This window comes from Mytilus galloprovincialis, chromosome 2 (genome assembly GCF_965363235.1).
Source record: "Mytilus galloprovincialis chromosome 2, xbMytGall1.hap1.1, whole genome shotgun sequence".
Classification (NCBI taxonomy): domain Eukaryota; kingdom Metazoa; phylum Mollusca; class Bivalvia; order Mytilida; family Mytilidae; genus Mytilus; species Mytilus galloprovincialis.
The window spans coordinates 42,249,810-42,265,241 of record NC_134839.1 but is presented as its reverse complement, the minus strand read 5'-3'; the positions used below and the strand labels follow the sequence as shown (position 1 = coordinate 42,265,241).

Genomic DNA, 15,432 nt, shown 5'->3' with positions numbered 1-15,432 from the left:
TGTATTCCTGTCATATAATGTTGTCATTTTATCGGTATATTTAACATTGCCCTTAAATTTAGCTAGCAACAAAACCAGGTTCAACCCACCATTTGTTTTTCTTAATGTGTCCTGTACCAAGCCAGGAGTATGGCAACTGTTATCTGAAAGTTTAATTCTATGTATGTTCCATTGTCGTTTGCTTTTTTGTTGCACTTCAGTGTTTCTGTTGTTTCGGTGTTCCCTTCTTATAGTTGATGTGTTTTCCTCGGTTTTTGTTTGTAACCCCGATTTATTTTTGACTTTCGAGAACCGGTTACTACTGTTGCCTTTATTTATAGTTTATTCTAATGTTGTTTAGTTACACCATTGCCCAAAGTTGGCTTAGCGATAGCAGAATAGTTTAAAACTGCCACAATCTGTATGTGACCGTCCAAAGCCAGGGACTGTTATTCAGAAGTTGTGATTTGTTGCTGTAGATCATATTTATTTTTCATTGATTGTTTTGTCTTTAAATCAGGTCGTATTTTTTTCTCATTAGAAGTGTTTAAAATTTGTCTGGATTATGTTCATTGTTAAGGTCAGTACGATGATCAATAGATGTTTTAACGTCTATGTCATTTGGTGTCTGGCGGAATTGCCAATCATAAAACATCTTCTTATTATGGTACCCTAGTAACAACTCAGAAAACAATATCACGCATATGACATTTGAGTGGGCATTCCTAAAATTTCAATAATCTAGCATATGTCGTGTGTAAGGCATGACATAGACACACATTATGTCAAAAGAAAGGCTTCCATTTGATCATACCGATCCCATTTCTTTCCATATAAGACTTAAAATACACGTATAACTGAACCAGAATGTCATCCCATGGTCATATAGACATGGCAAAGTATACGTAATTCTGGGTGTTTATCATGAGAGGGCAGGAACACTGGAACCATGGAGGGGAGGCAAATAAGAATATACCTGGGTCACTTCTTTACCTCAAAGTATAAAAAACGAAGATTTGGTACCGGTAAGATTGCCAATGCGACAACTCTACACATGAGACTAAAATGACACAGAAATTAACAACTATAGTTCCCCGTACGCCCTTCTACAATCAAAGCCCAAGTCTATGAAGATATGAACTAACTCATTTTAGTCTACTACCCAATAAAAGTGAGCAAAAATAAGACCTCTTATTAAAAAAAACTTGCTGAAGTCATAACTCCATCTAGCACTACAGATATTCTTCACTGCAAACTACCAGTTATTCTGCCCAGCGAGCATTTATCAACATTATCCAGAGAAGCTCCTTTTCCAAGACATTCAATAAATGATTCTTCTTGTTAAATCAATGTGCTAACTATATTTGGTTTAATGTATGGTTGTAAAGTGTTCATTGACATGTCTGTCTCAACAGTTAAATTTTTATTATTTAAAAAGCTCGGCAAGCCTCGCGCTTAAATATTAAAATTTAACTGTCTCGAGTGGAGAAATATCGTAATACACTTTTTGTAGTTGTGGAATCTATTTGTTTTGGTCTATTTTGTTTATTTATAAGTGCTCGTTATTGATTTTTTCTCTCTCCAATTTTGACTTTTTTCAACTGTCAGTCCGTCACATTTCAAAAATTGAACTCACGTTTATCCTCCTAAAACTCCAGGTTTCGCCGCTGTATTATAAATGTATATCAATCATAAAATATTATTAACTGTGAAAAGAAGATGAAGTTTAAAAAGAAAATAGACCAATTATTGAAAAAAAAACGGAAGTTGAAAATGTTACTCTCGAAAAAAATTGTACGTGAACTAAAAGAGGGTTGTAGGATTTTTCGTTCTCAAAACCTGTATAATATCCTGAATAGGATAAACATGCAGTCATGAATAAAACTATTATACTTGACGCGATCAATCAGATTATTTTTTTCAAAACTAAACACTATAACATACCCCCCCCCCCCCCCCCCCCCCCGGCTGAAAGTACAATGGTTGTTCCCTTAATTCAGACAATCATTCAGATCTACACTAGAAAAAAGTGGACCAATTCATTCGAAAAATACTATACCTACTGTGACCACGGTCATTCGGATACACGAATGCAGTCCTTATCTTTCATTTAAGTACATTTTGTATGAAGCGCGGAAGCGCTTCGTTCTAAAAATGTGCGCACGGTCAACGCTTTTGCAACCCTATGAAGTTACAAAAAGAAGCATTCAATACTTATAATTACATTTTTTTAACTAGGCTCATGAAAACACGAATTTTATCATTTTTTTAAATTTAATTCACCTGTGCACTTTATTGTGGGTCCTCGTGTTATCATGAAAGAAGTTAAATTGTGTAATGCAATTGCTTAAGGAATAACACGTGATCAGCAGTTGGCCAATCAGAATAACGTATTATAATGAAACATGCATCTGATGTCATTATTAACTTTTAAAGTTTTTAAAGGTTTATAGAAATTCTGATAATGAGAAAAGAGTCATACTACATAAACTAGCAAATCTTGATTTTAAAAAGCGATTCATAAAAGAACTATAATTGTTTACAAAGATATAATTCTTGAAACAAACAAAAATGGTATTTCATATATTTCCTTTAAAAAAATCATATTTACATTTAGAGAAGTAAAGATAAATTTATTTACAAATGGATTAACTTGGGTATTTTGAACACACGATATATCCTTTCCGTTGATGAATGATATCCAAGTTTATAAGACAAGTACATTTTTAAGAGAGGGCGGAAACCGGCAATGAGATGCTCTCTTGTGATTTCTACGTAAATGACACTTCCTCATCAACAAAATGGCCGTTTAATTAGTCAACTGCACAAAACTATGTTGACTTCAGGTTATATTAAGTGAATGTTGCCTTATATTTACGAATATGCTGCTGGTTCTTTGCGCTTTGATATGTTTTATTACTAAATGTTTCGGTAAGTACATATTGCAAATACGTGTGTTTCTTTGTTGTATGACTTTATTCCTGAATAGTTAAAGAAAAGATGTCTATATACACTAAGACTAATTAGTCTTATAGTATATTTAATTTTGTTTTGTCAAAATTTAATCTTAGCATCCAATTTATTTACCTTGTAACTACATATGTATGTACATACACAAAACAACAATTACTCCGGATACACATGAATTGAAATACTTGTAATCAGACAAAACAAACACAAGTGGTTAACACAAAGTAGATTTACAGTGTTAAAATTAAAATGGAAAACGAAGTTGTATTTACTAAACAAAATAAAGCCATTATGTTTGCCGTGAACCTCAAACTGGCTTCTACTTGAAAATCCATTGTTGACATGTACTCTATGAAGTTCTGGCGAATTTCACAATAGTCAAAGCGGTATGTAAAATGAGTTAGCAAATTTAGTAAACAAGTTTTGTTTCATCTCAGCATCTAGTAAGCGTTCTACGAGTCGACTAATCTTTTTGTACTGTTAAATTTTTTGTACTTAAGCATACGAAAATAATGGAATTTACTATTTTTGAAGTGTCAAAAACTCTTCGAATTTTTAGGATGAATTAAGTGCTTATGATGGTTCGTCCAATAGACAACTTTCGAGTTCGATGCATTTCCGTCAAAAACTCTGGTTTTAGTGAGCGTCATTTGTGCGTTTAGGGGCGTCGTCACTTCCATTCCAATGTTGAGCGAGTGGTTGGAAAACTATAATTCTATATTGTACGAATTATACGACAAATTGAATTCTCAAAATTGACAATCAGCATTGATGTCATTAGGGAATTGTCATTAAGTACCTACAGAACAACCATTATTTCTAGTTTATCCTGCACAATGACGATCACCAAGACGCTTGATGAACGTAAATAGTGCAGGGATACAGGCGACCCCTCTATCTGGTAAATGACGTCATAAAGGCACGTATAATTGACGAGTTTTTTCCGGTGACGGATGAACTCGAAAGTGGTCTATTCAGTTGATATATTTTAGGACTTTTCACACTTAACCCCCATATCAAACAGAAGCTCGTTTATAAAATGGGATGGTACTTTGAAAGCTCACATAAGTATTTTTCTGTGATTAAAAAGGGAAATATGCTAGACATATTTACAGAGACTGTGATGATTTGATTAAGACTTAAAGTTTACATTTTTAACTTAAAATATGTATGTAGGTCTTGGCAATGAAGTGTATCCACAGGTTGTATGTATTCTTATGTGCACCTATCGTCTATTTAATGGCAGACTTATTAGAATAAATCACAGTTTATGGCCAAACTCAGTAAAGATCAGTCTTATTTTTCACTAACTGATAAATCTAAAAACATTTACCTTGATGATATTTTTGTTCTAAATAATCAAGAATTTGCTAATTTTACTGCGAAACTCCCCCAAAGGAAGTATAGTGTGAAATGAATATAATACCGACAGCAATAATTGTCCTTTTTCTGGTGTTGATGATCAATGCCAACATATAAGTAAACAGTATCCACAGGATATATTGTAATACTTTCTCATAACTGTACACATTTACCAATATATATTTAGTTATGTTATGATTTTTCCAAAACAAAATCAATGTTTGTACCAATAAAAGCAATATTTGAAAATTCTAGTATATTTTTTTTCTTCAAATATTCACACGGAAACTTTTTCTACAAAAATAAACGACAAATAATTCTATTTATACCGATTGTTAATTTTTCTTGAAAGGTGAAGGTTTTTGGACCCTTCTTACGGTGTGTATACAAGTGTCTTACATCTTGTTCGCTTATCCCGTGTCTGTAGTCGCGTTTTAGATTTCAACGAACGTAATTTATTCACTTTTTTTTTTACTTATATGGCATTTGTTACTGATTTTTATTGTCGAGCCTGCAATTTTTGTTGCAGAAAGCTTGACATAGGGATAGTGATCCGGCGGCGGCGGCGTTAACTAACTTCTTAAAAGCTTTATATTTTAGAAGGTGGAAGACCTGGATGCTTCATACTTTGTATATAGATGCCTCATATTACGAAGTTTCCGTCAGTCACATGTCCAATTTCCTTGACCTCATTTTCATGGTTCAGTGACCACTTGAAAAAAAAGTTCAGATTTTTTGTAATGTTGAATTCTCTCTTATTATAAGTAATAGGATAACTATATTTGATATGTGCGTACCTTGCAAGGTCCTCATGTCTGTCAGACAGTTTTCACTTGACCTCGACCTAATTTCATGGATCAGTGAACAAGGTTAAGTTTTGGTGGCCAAGTCCATATCTCAGATACTATAAGCAATAGGGCTAGTATATTCGGTGTATGGAAGGACTGTAAGGTGTACATGTTCAACTGGCAGGTGTCATTTGACCTTGACCTCATTTTCATGGTTCAGTGGTTATAGTTAAATTTTTGTGTTTTGGTCTGTTTTTCTCATACTATATGCAATAGGTCTACTATATTTGTTGTATGGAATGATTGTAAGGTGTACATGTCTAGCGGGCAGATGTCATGTGACCTTGACCTCATTTTCATGGTTCAGTGGTCAAAGTTAAGTTTTTGAGTTTTGGTCTTTTTATCTAATTCTATATGCCATAGGTCAACTATATTTGGTGTATGGAAATATTTTATGATCTTTATGTCAGTCGCGCAGGTTTTATTTGACCGTGACCTCATTTTCACGGATTTTTGTGTTTTGGTCTATTTTTCTTAAACTACAAGTAATAGGTCAACTATATATGTTGAAGGCCGTACGGTTGTCTTTAATTATTTACATCCACTTCATTTGAACTCTGTTGGATTGCCATCTCATTGGTAATCATTTCACATCTCCTAAATTTTGAATAGTTGTTTTTTTTTCTTGATAATTTTAAGTCTTTTTGATACACGCGGAATAAGTTTGACTTGCATAGAAACTTCAAGTATTTTCTATTAAAAAATACTTATATTTTGGCAATGATTCAAGTAATGTGAATTTCCTATTTCCATCTCAAGATTTTTCTATTTACATGTATAACGTCATGTCACATGTTGATGTTACATTGACACATACACGTCGTATAGATTATATTAACAGTGGATGTTAAGTGTTAGTTATTTGTGTGCGATTTTTAAGTTTTGTTTTCAAAGATGAATTCCCTGAATATTTGTGACATTTCAAGTTTTGTTTTCAAAGACAAATAATATATTACCTAATTATTTACGCAATTATGCGTTTTCAATTATATTCGTTCATCCATGCACACTGGTAAGTGTTTAAACTAAGGTTGAGGTTTAGGTATGAGGACAAGAGAACCAGATACATAGAGATTAATACATTGCCATTTCCATATAGGCCCGGGTATCACCCCGAGACCCCAATATAAACCGAGACGTAGCCGAGGTGCTGATATGGGTCGAGGGATGATACCCAGGCCGATATTGAAAAGGTTATGTATTAATTTCTTTATCATATATACTTCCGACATTTGTTTTATGTAAGTCAAATAAACAAATGAAATAACTAAATCAGCCCTAAACTTTACAAAGTTGTTAAATTATGCATCCAACATATACAGTCGGAAAGCAAGCCCTTAGAAACGTCCGTTGTTGCTACTTTCTTAAGACAACTATGGGACTGATATTAAAACCCGCCATTCTGAAATTGCGTTAATTTCGCTGAAAAAATAATTTGGCGCCAATTTGGAATTTTTTCTTTTGTCTGATTTTAAATTGCCATTAAGGTCAGAAATAGATTTCCTTTGATTTTTTGGTTGATCATGGTTCTTTTTATTAAAGAAAATAATACTTAAACATGTTAAATTGGCCGTATAAATTTAACAATTACGTAACGCCGTTGATCGACGTTTATAAATTATGCGAAATTGTCTGTTAATAGTGTTATTTTTCTTCTTTTTTACACAGATACACAAAGATTATATATAATATATAAAATATAACTAATACGTATCTCAAAGTTTAAAAAACCCAAGTCTAACGTTCTATCACCCCTTAGGAATCCCCACTGGAACTAAATTCCAAACGAAAGACATTTTTTGACATTGTAGTTTTTGGTCTTACACATCGATGTCAACTGGCATCTGAACACAATGTACACACATTTAGCGTGTTTGTTTGAAAAACAACAATGGCGACATTCAGTTTCGTGGACAGAAAAAAAAACGAAAATTGAACTAGCAGGTCTGTGAAAAGAAACATCTCAAAAGTTTAATGTCACTTTTCCGGCACTTTCTGGAAGGGGCGCTTTGTTTTGTTGGAGTTTAACTCCGTGCACAACAGCCAACGATAAACGTGTCTCTTCATGAAAACATTTACCACAGCATAGCATACCCCAATTTACAATAATTGATCAATTGAAATAGAAATTGCGATTTTAGAAATGTACATGCCTTGGGAAGCGGTGACAATGAATCCACTCAAGAATAACGGGAAAATCCTCTCACGGTTTTCACTGCAGAACCGATTGTTCTGTATGTGTAGATTACCAGCCATGATCTTTCACGATCCGATCTCAATGCTTGGTCACCTTTAGGTTTTCTTTCACGATCATTTCTTTCGATAAACAGAATGACACCCGTGATAATGAATTATAAAAAAATCAGATTTTTAAACAACCTTGCTTATTTTGCAGTTTATATAGTGGCAAATCCAGGGGTTGTGGTGTTCTTTTGGGTTTAATTCCCCTTTTTTACGATCATTGCTTTTGAATGACAACATATACTTGGAACCCTTCCTAAACTTTATTCTGGGTTGGAACCCCTTTTGATAAACTGTCATCACAGAGATATGTCTCTCATTTTTGTAATTTCGATAATGCAAATGTTGAAATTAAAATAGCAACACTTTAACATGTAAGTTTTGCAAATATTCAAAGTCAATGAACCATGACTGAAGGTGCATGGCTAAACAATACCTGTGGAAATGAGATATGCCAAAGCTAAAATAACTGCATACCAAATATCATTGACTTATCATAAGTAGGTCCCTTTAAACAAACCTAAACACATGTACTAATACATGTAAACTAAGCAAAATTTCAAGGTCAATAACCATAACTGAGGGGGCGGGGTCAAATATTCTCCATGATAATGAGATGTACAAATGCTAATACAACTGCATATCAAATATCATTGACCTACCACTAGTAGTTCCTCATAAACCGACCAAATTACAAACTATAACTGAGGGGGCGGGGTCAAATAATGATGGAAATGAGACCTGTCAATGCTTATACAACTGCATACCAATTATTATTAACTTACCCTAGTGGTTCCCCATAAACTGACCAAAAATAGTCTGTTAATAAACTCATAAAGGGAATAAGTCATGACTCTGACGTAAAACGTATATACGCCTATCATTATCGACTCCTAGAAGTCGATATTAAGAATTGAACGATGGACACTCCAAACCTAGTAAATGTCCTTCAATCCCGTAGAGTATCGGATTTGTCGTCTCTTTTTCAGCAATTAGATTTTACACAGTTAACTTTTATCTATAAATAGACGAATCTTCTGGAGTAAACAACAACGTAAAACGATACTACTTCATAACGTGTGACCTCACGTGTGTGGTAAAATTTGTTGATTGATGCACGTGGCTATTCTAGTAAATGAATTAATCTACAAAGCGAGAGCACTTTCCATTTTCATCAGCTAAGAGTCGAATATAGCACTTTTTGAAAGGCTATCGCTTGTACTTTGGTTGTTTTCGATTTAGCACAACCACTATAGTGTTTCTGTTTTCTGACGTCACTTCTGCACTGTCACATACCACGTTTAACTTTTGTATCTTTATCATTTTAGGTACACTTTGTCTTAAAGAATCTGTTCAAGTTGCGAACAAATGTTACTGGTTGACACAAACAAACGGGTCATGGTACACGGGAAATTCAACCTGTTTCACAGATGGCGGCCAACCGTCTTCATTTAATGATACTGACACATATAAAACCGTTATCACTGGTGTTGGTATAAATGGAAGGTACACATACTTGAATATATATATATACACAAAAGTTTCCAGTTAGATTTTCATTTTATCTATAAAAAATATATGCTAATATGTGAAAGGGAAGTAACTCCTCTTACCCCATATGATATCTAATTAACCATGTATGGTAACCAATAAAATTGAGAATGGAAATGGGGAATGTGCCAAAGAGACAACAACCCGACCATAGAAAAAAAAACAACAGAAGGTCACCAAAAGGTCTTCAATGTAGCGAGAAATTCCCGCACCCGGAGGCGTCCTTCAACTGGCCCCTAAACAAATATATACTAGTTCAGTGATAATGAACGCCATACTAATTTCCAAATTGTACACAAGAAACTAAAATTAAAATAATACAAGACTAACAAAGGCCAGAGGCTCCTGACTTGGGACAGGCGCAAAAATGCGACGGGGTTAAACATGTTTGTGAGATCTCAACCCTCCCCCTATACCTCTAGCCAATGTAGAAAAGTAAACGCATAACAATACGCACATTAAAATTCAGTTCAAGAGAAGTCCGAGTCTGATGTCAGAAGATGTAACCAAAGAAAATAAACAAAATGACAATAATACATAAATAACAACAGACTACTAGCAGTTAACTGACATGCCAGCTCCAGACTTCAATTAAACTGACTGTATTTTTGTTAGGACTCCCTATATCAAATATATATATTCACCACGTGTAGTCCTTTTACCAATCATATCTCTATAAATCTATAGGAGGTAAGATAAATATAAATATATAAATAAGAATAAGTTTCAAGTTATATTTTCGTTATGTTCATGAAAAAAAATTGTACTCATAGGAAATTAAAGTGCATAATAGTTTCCAGTTATATTTTCGTTATGTTCATAAAAAAAATAGTACTCATAGGAATTTAAAATGCATAATACAGGGTATGTTGGAAATACCTATAAGATGATATAATAATTCTTTATATTGGTATTCTTCTATCAAATTAGTATCCGAATTTTGCTGAGAAAAACAGTTATAATATAAATCATGACTTTGCTGAACACCTTCACATTCTGTGCAAGTAAGGGATTCAGATAGATGGGGAAAAGTATCACAATGATTTTAAGCTGTTTTTTTCTCAGTTGTTCTCCAGTGCTAAATGTTGCCCTTCATTGCGGGATGATTTATATGATTCTCGATACTGAAAGTTCTAATCGGTTGAAAACCATGGTCTAACCACGTTCTGTGTTTATACCTTACGCAATTCTGAACTCGAACTCGACCAACAGAAAACATTGTAATGCCTTGCACAAAAACTTGAAGATACAACATAAATTATGAGTGGAACTTGTATAAAGGGGCATTAGCTGTCAAATTCATGTTCACGGATTTCGCTCAAATTCTCATATTTGATTTATAACATGATAGAAGTAAAAACGGAGTTCCAAATTATAAAAAGCCTAAAATAGACAATTTAAAATGCTGTGCCCCATAATATGTATCAGCTTTCGTGAGAATTTTAGTCTAAACGCCATCTAATTAACAACTTTCGAGGTGCCATCCGAAAACTGCCGACGGTCATATAACCCGATATAAACATCAATATGAATATAAACAGATAGCGAACTCGATCGTAATGAGTGAATTGGATTTCTCAAAGTCTGTTTGATTTCATATTATGGGTTTAAAATATATGTTAATCGTCGTATTTACCTGTATACGAAAAGGTTTTTGTAGATCGAATAAGGCAATCAAATGGTTTACCATTGTTTCACTTTTTAGATGTTGTCATTCTTTTCCTTTAAATAACTGAACACGCCTAATGCATGCATAATCTATCTCTAGCTAAGAAGTCAAATCGAAGGTAACATAAATACGGATTCAATGAGGTCGAATTATTCACTAGCATGTGAATAATTCATCATAGATATTTTTATAGCTTATTTTGATAAGATAAGATATTAAGAGAAGAAAACATTATTTTGATTTGGCATAAGTTAAATATAAAACACAAGCTCTAGTAGAGTTTGGCCGAATATAAAAACATATACATAACATATAAACAATCTAAGATAAAAAAAACATTCTGCAATACAAAGTTGAATCACACACACATAATTTTGACAAAATTGAACCATACAGTGGTTACTAAAAGCGAATTATTTTTTTCATTAACAAGAAAATTCATATTTTTTATATATACATATGTCGTAGCCAAGGCCACTTTAAAGCATTAAAACAAATATACAAAAAAAAGTAAAAAATTGTCTCAAACAAAATAATTAAAGATTGTTTTACAAACAGTACATTGATTCAATACACAGCTTAATTAAAAAAAACCTTTTTGAAATTACAGGTGAAAAAGTAATGCAATTGAGAAGGACAATTTGGAATATGTTTATAAGACAATTGCATGCTGTTCTCAAACTCTGTCTTTCTAATTTTTGAGTTATCATGTATATGATCTTATTCCTTTACACTATATACAAAAGGTAAAGAGAATCATCAACATAGAATATAATATTAAGTCAGAAAATAGCCGACATATCAAGCACGACTCAATTCTACGTACTTATTAGATGTCTACTTAAGAGTAACAATAAAGGGCATACGATACAGTTACAGGGAAGGTAATGACGTTGCTAACGTAAAATGTTATTTTCGCGACGTCAAACTATGACATATCGGGAAAAGATGCATTTTTTGACTGATTTTTATCATTCAAACTGATTTAATTTGAAAACGAGTTCATGGACCCCTATTTTTTAAAACAGCAATTTGTTTCATTTTGCAAGTAGATTATGTGACCCAAATTTTATAAAACTGTAAATAGCGCATTTTTTTTTAATTTTGATAAACATGCAGCAAAAAATGACGTTTTTTCCTCTATTTATGAACATTTGATAAATATAGAATTATTTCGGAATAAAAATTGCATAATTTTTAATGATACTGATAAAATACAGAAATTACCGATTATTTAACAAAAAACAATTTGTGTTTATCTTTTAAAACAAAAAAGTTTTTTTCGAAAAAGAAAATACGGACACAAATCTGAATTTTGAGCAAATATACAAAATGTCGACCTCATTTTACTCAAAAAGTAGCACATGAAGGTATATTTTTTATTACATATTTTATTTAATCAGGTAAAAAATAGCCTATATGCAAATTTTCATCAACTTGTAAATACAGGTTCAAAACTGTATCGTAAAAGCACACACACCATATGAAGAGTCTTTGATTAAAAGGCAAATACAATGCAGAAGGTACAACAATAAAGCATGTGTGACGGGATTGCTTCCCTTAGAAAACTTAGTAGATACTTAGTCAGCCGTAAGCGGTTGAGCTAGGGAAGTACTTCTTTAGCTCAGTCGGTTAGCGCGCTGCCTTGTAACACAGAGGTCCCGGGTTCGAGTCCCGGTGGAAACAAGCAATTTTGTAATGAAATTCGTGCTCTCCGGTTACACATGCACAATACATAACATGAACATCCCAACACAATACATCAGATATGGTTGCAACAAATTAAGTCGCAGTGTAACAAATATAAACATTATTTATCTGATATAATTTGTAGGTAAACTACTAAAAAATCGTAAAAAAAACCTTCTACATTATAATGTTTAATATGCTGATTGTTACAGAAAGAGAATTAAGATATACGTTCATTTAATGAATGCAGAATGTTTATCAGTTAATTGCTAGTAGTTATAATGAAATGCAGTGTTCGATTTACACGAATGAAATAGTTAGATAAGAATTCTGAATATTTGGACATTTAATCTAGTTTCTAATTTACTTTTTTCCAAACCTCTGATGAGGTACATGATTGTTTGACTAAGAATGGTCTAAACATGTAGATTTCGGTATAAGATTATCAGTAAAGGGTTATATCGAAGCCATTGTTTTACGGTTGACAGTCAAGTCATGTGTAAGATGCTAGATTTTCCCACGAAGGTTCAATAGAATGGCCCTGAAGATTTTAATTTAAAGAAATGCATGCTGATTAGAGCACTAAACGTTCAAAGTTTAAAATACACTTCAAAAGAAAAAGCTTAAACAAATATATGTTCCCTAAAACCAGCAACGAACTTGTCAAGTGAGCGATACAAGCAGAAGATGATATATGTTGTACAAAATTCCTGTAATTTGTTAAATTTTAATGTTCATTCTATACTTTTTATTATTATTATAAATTCCCATAACAAAAAAAAAACGAAAAGACTACCTTTCCTGCCTTTCCTGTCTTTGATACCAACAAACAAAAAATCCGCAATAGATTAGGACATTACAAAACTTGCCATAGATTAGGGTTTAAAAAATCTGCCATAAATTTGGGATGGCATGACGTTATATTTACCATAGATCCGGAATCTGCCATAGATCTGGAACCCACCATAGATTTGAGTCCTACACATATATACAAAACACATGCATAATATAATAGATAAGCAATATGCATAATATAATAGATAAGCAACATGCATAATATAATAGATAAGCAACATGCATAATACAATAGATAAGCAACATCTATAACATAATAGATAAGCAACATGCATAATATAATAGATAAGCAACATGCATAATATAATAGATAAGCAACATGCATAATACAATAGATAAGCAACATGTATAACATAATAGATAAGCAACATGCATAATATAATAGATAAGCAACATGCATAATATAATAGATAAGCAACATGCATAATACAATAGATAAGCAACATGTATAACATAATAGATAAGCAACATGCATAATATAATAGATAAGCAACATGCATAATATAATAGATAAGCAACATGCATAATATAATAGATAAGCAACATGCATAATATAATAGATAAGCAACATGCATGATATAATAGATAAGCAACATGCATAATACAATAGATAAGCAACATGTATAACATAATAGATAAGCAACATGCATAATATAATAGATAAGCAACATGCATAATATAATAGATAAGCAACATGCATAATATAATAGATAAGCAACATGCATAATATAGTAGATAAGCAACATGCATGATATAATAGATAAGCAACATGCATAATATAATAGATAAGCAACATGCAAAATATAATAGATAAGCAACATGCATAATATAATAGATAAGCAACATGTATAACATAATAGATAAGTAACATGCATAAATCAAAGCAAGCAAGCTAAAAAAAGAAAAACATTTTCCTGTAGCTGGCAATGAGACAAAAGCAATATCAAATAATTGATATTGATATTTATTTTATAAATAAACATATCATTATAAATATATTTTGGAAATCAGAAAAATTATATTATTTAATCAAAAGTGCATTAATCTGATTATTTAAAAAAATCATATTTCATACTTTTATAAAATAAATACTAAATAAAAGTTTGAACATGCAATTATTTTTTTCTCGTTTATCTAGCAAATAAGACATCAGTTTATTTAAGAACATTTTACTTCATAAATAATGTATGACAATCAGAACTTTAGAATTTAAAAAAAAAGTGGGACAATCGGGAATAACCCTTAACATTTAACTTATCTATTTCGCAGTGCAGAAGAAGTATGGTTAGGACTACACGACTTTGATTGTGTCAGATGTTGGAAAAACTGCGTTGAAAGTAACCTGACGTGTTCAGACTTTATGAGCGACTCCATGAATTGTAGTTGTTTGAATGATACCAGTGCTTTGGAAATAATACCAAAGAAGAATTTTGGTTTTTGGGAAAGAAATCAAAATAACACAAAGCTCCGGATGCTTTGCGAAATGTATATAGGTAATATGTATATCATTGTTTTGCTATTATTCCGCTGTCTCAATTTATTGATCGGACTGGAAGACCATATCACACATTTAAAGTCTGCCATCCAAGCAAGATTGAATTTCGTTTGGGTTTTTCTTGGGGGTCTTTTTTTTCTTGCAATCAGAGCCGAAGAATTACCGACCAATAACACTTTTATCTTGCCTCGGGAAAATATTTACTTCTTAGACTACTAGTATATTGGATACAAGGCTATGTGATTACCTAGACCATATTTTCATACTTCACGAAAAATCAGGCAGGTTTTGCGCATGGACATAGCACGAATGATCATATATTTCGTTGTACGCATTATTTGAACTATTGAAAGTAAAGAAGAACAAATTAAATTGTGCTTTTATTGATTTCCAACGCGATTCTATTCAGAGATATTTTTTTATTCAAACCGTTAAATAATAGTATAGACGGTAAATGTTATCGAATTATTCAGAACATATAATCATGAACAAAGATATAAAGTAATATGTAATTCATAATAATGAAAAGTCAGCCCTTTCCCATGTGAAATCGAAGTCCGACATGGGGAAAACCTTTTTCCTGCCTTATTTTCAGTATATTTAAATGATCTTCTAGTTTATTTTAGAGAGATCAAATTTATCTGGTTTGACTTCTAATAATTCAGATTTAAAATGAGCTTAAAGGGGCACTAGCTGTCAAACTCTTGTTCACCGATTCTAATCAAATTCTCATATTTGATTTATAACAATGTAAAACATTTATCCAAACTATT

General features: G+C 32.3%; 1 protein-coding gene across 2 annotated transcripts in view; it reads left to right on the top strand.

The window, feature by feature from the left end:
• The first annotated feature begins 2,665 nt into the window (after positions 1-2,665).
• Positions 2,666-15,432, top strand: part of LOC143063629 (uncharacterized) — a 38,834-nt gene continuing 26,067 nt past the window's right edge. The window contains exons 1-3 of one of the 2 annotated variants that reach the window (XM_076235874.1): positions 2,740-2,910; positions 8,729-8,906; positions 14,434-14,657. In XM_076235874.1, coding sequence (XP_076091989.1) covers positions 2,862-2,910; positions 8,729-8,906; positions 14,434-14,657 — 451 coding nt within the window. In that variant the 5' untranslated portion in view covers positions 2,740-2,861. Of the gene's footprint in view, positions 2,911-8,728; positions 8,907-14,433; positions 14,658-15,432 lie in introns of both variants that reach the window. The other variant, XM_076235875.1, reaches the window with a different exon arrangement.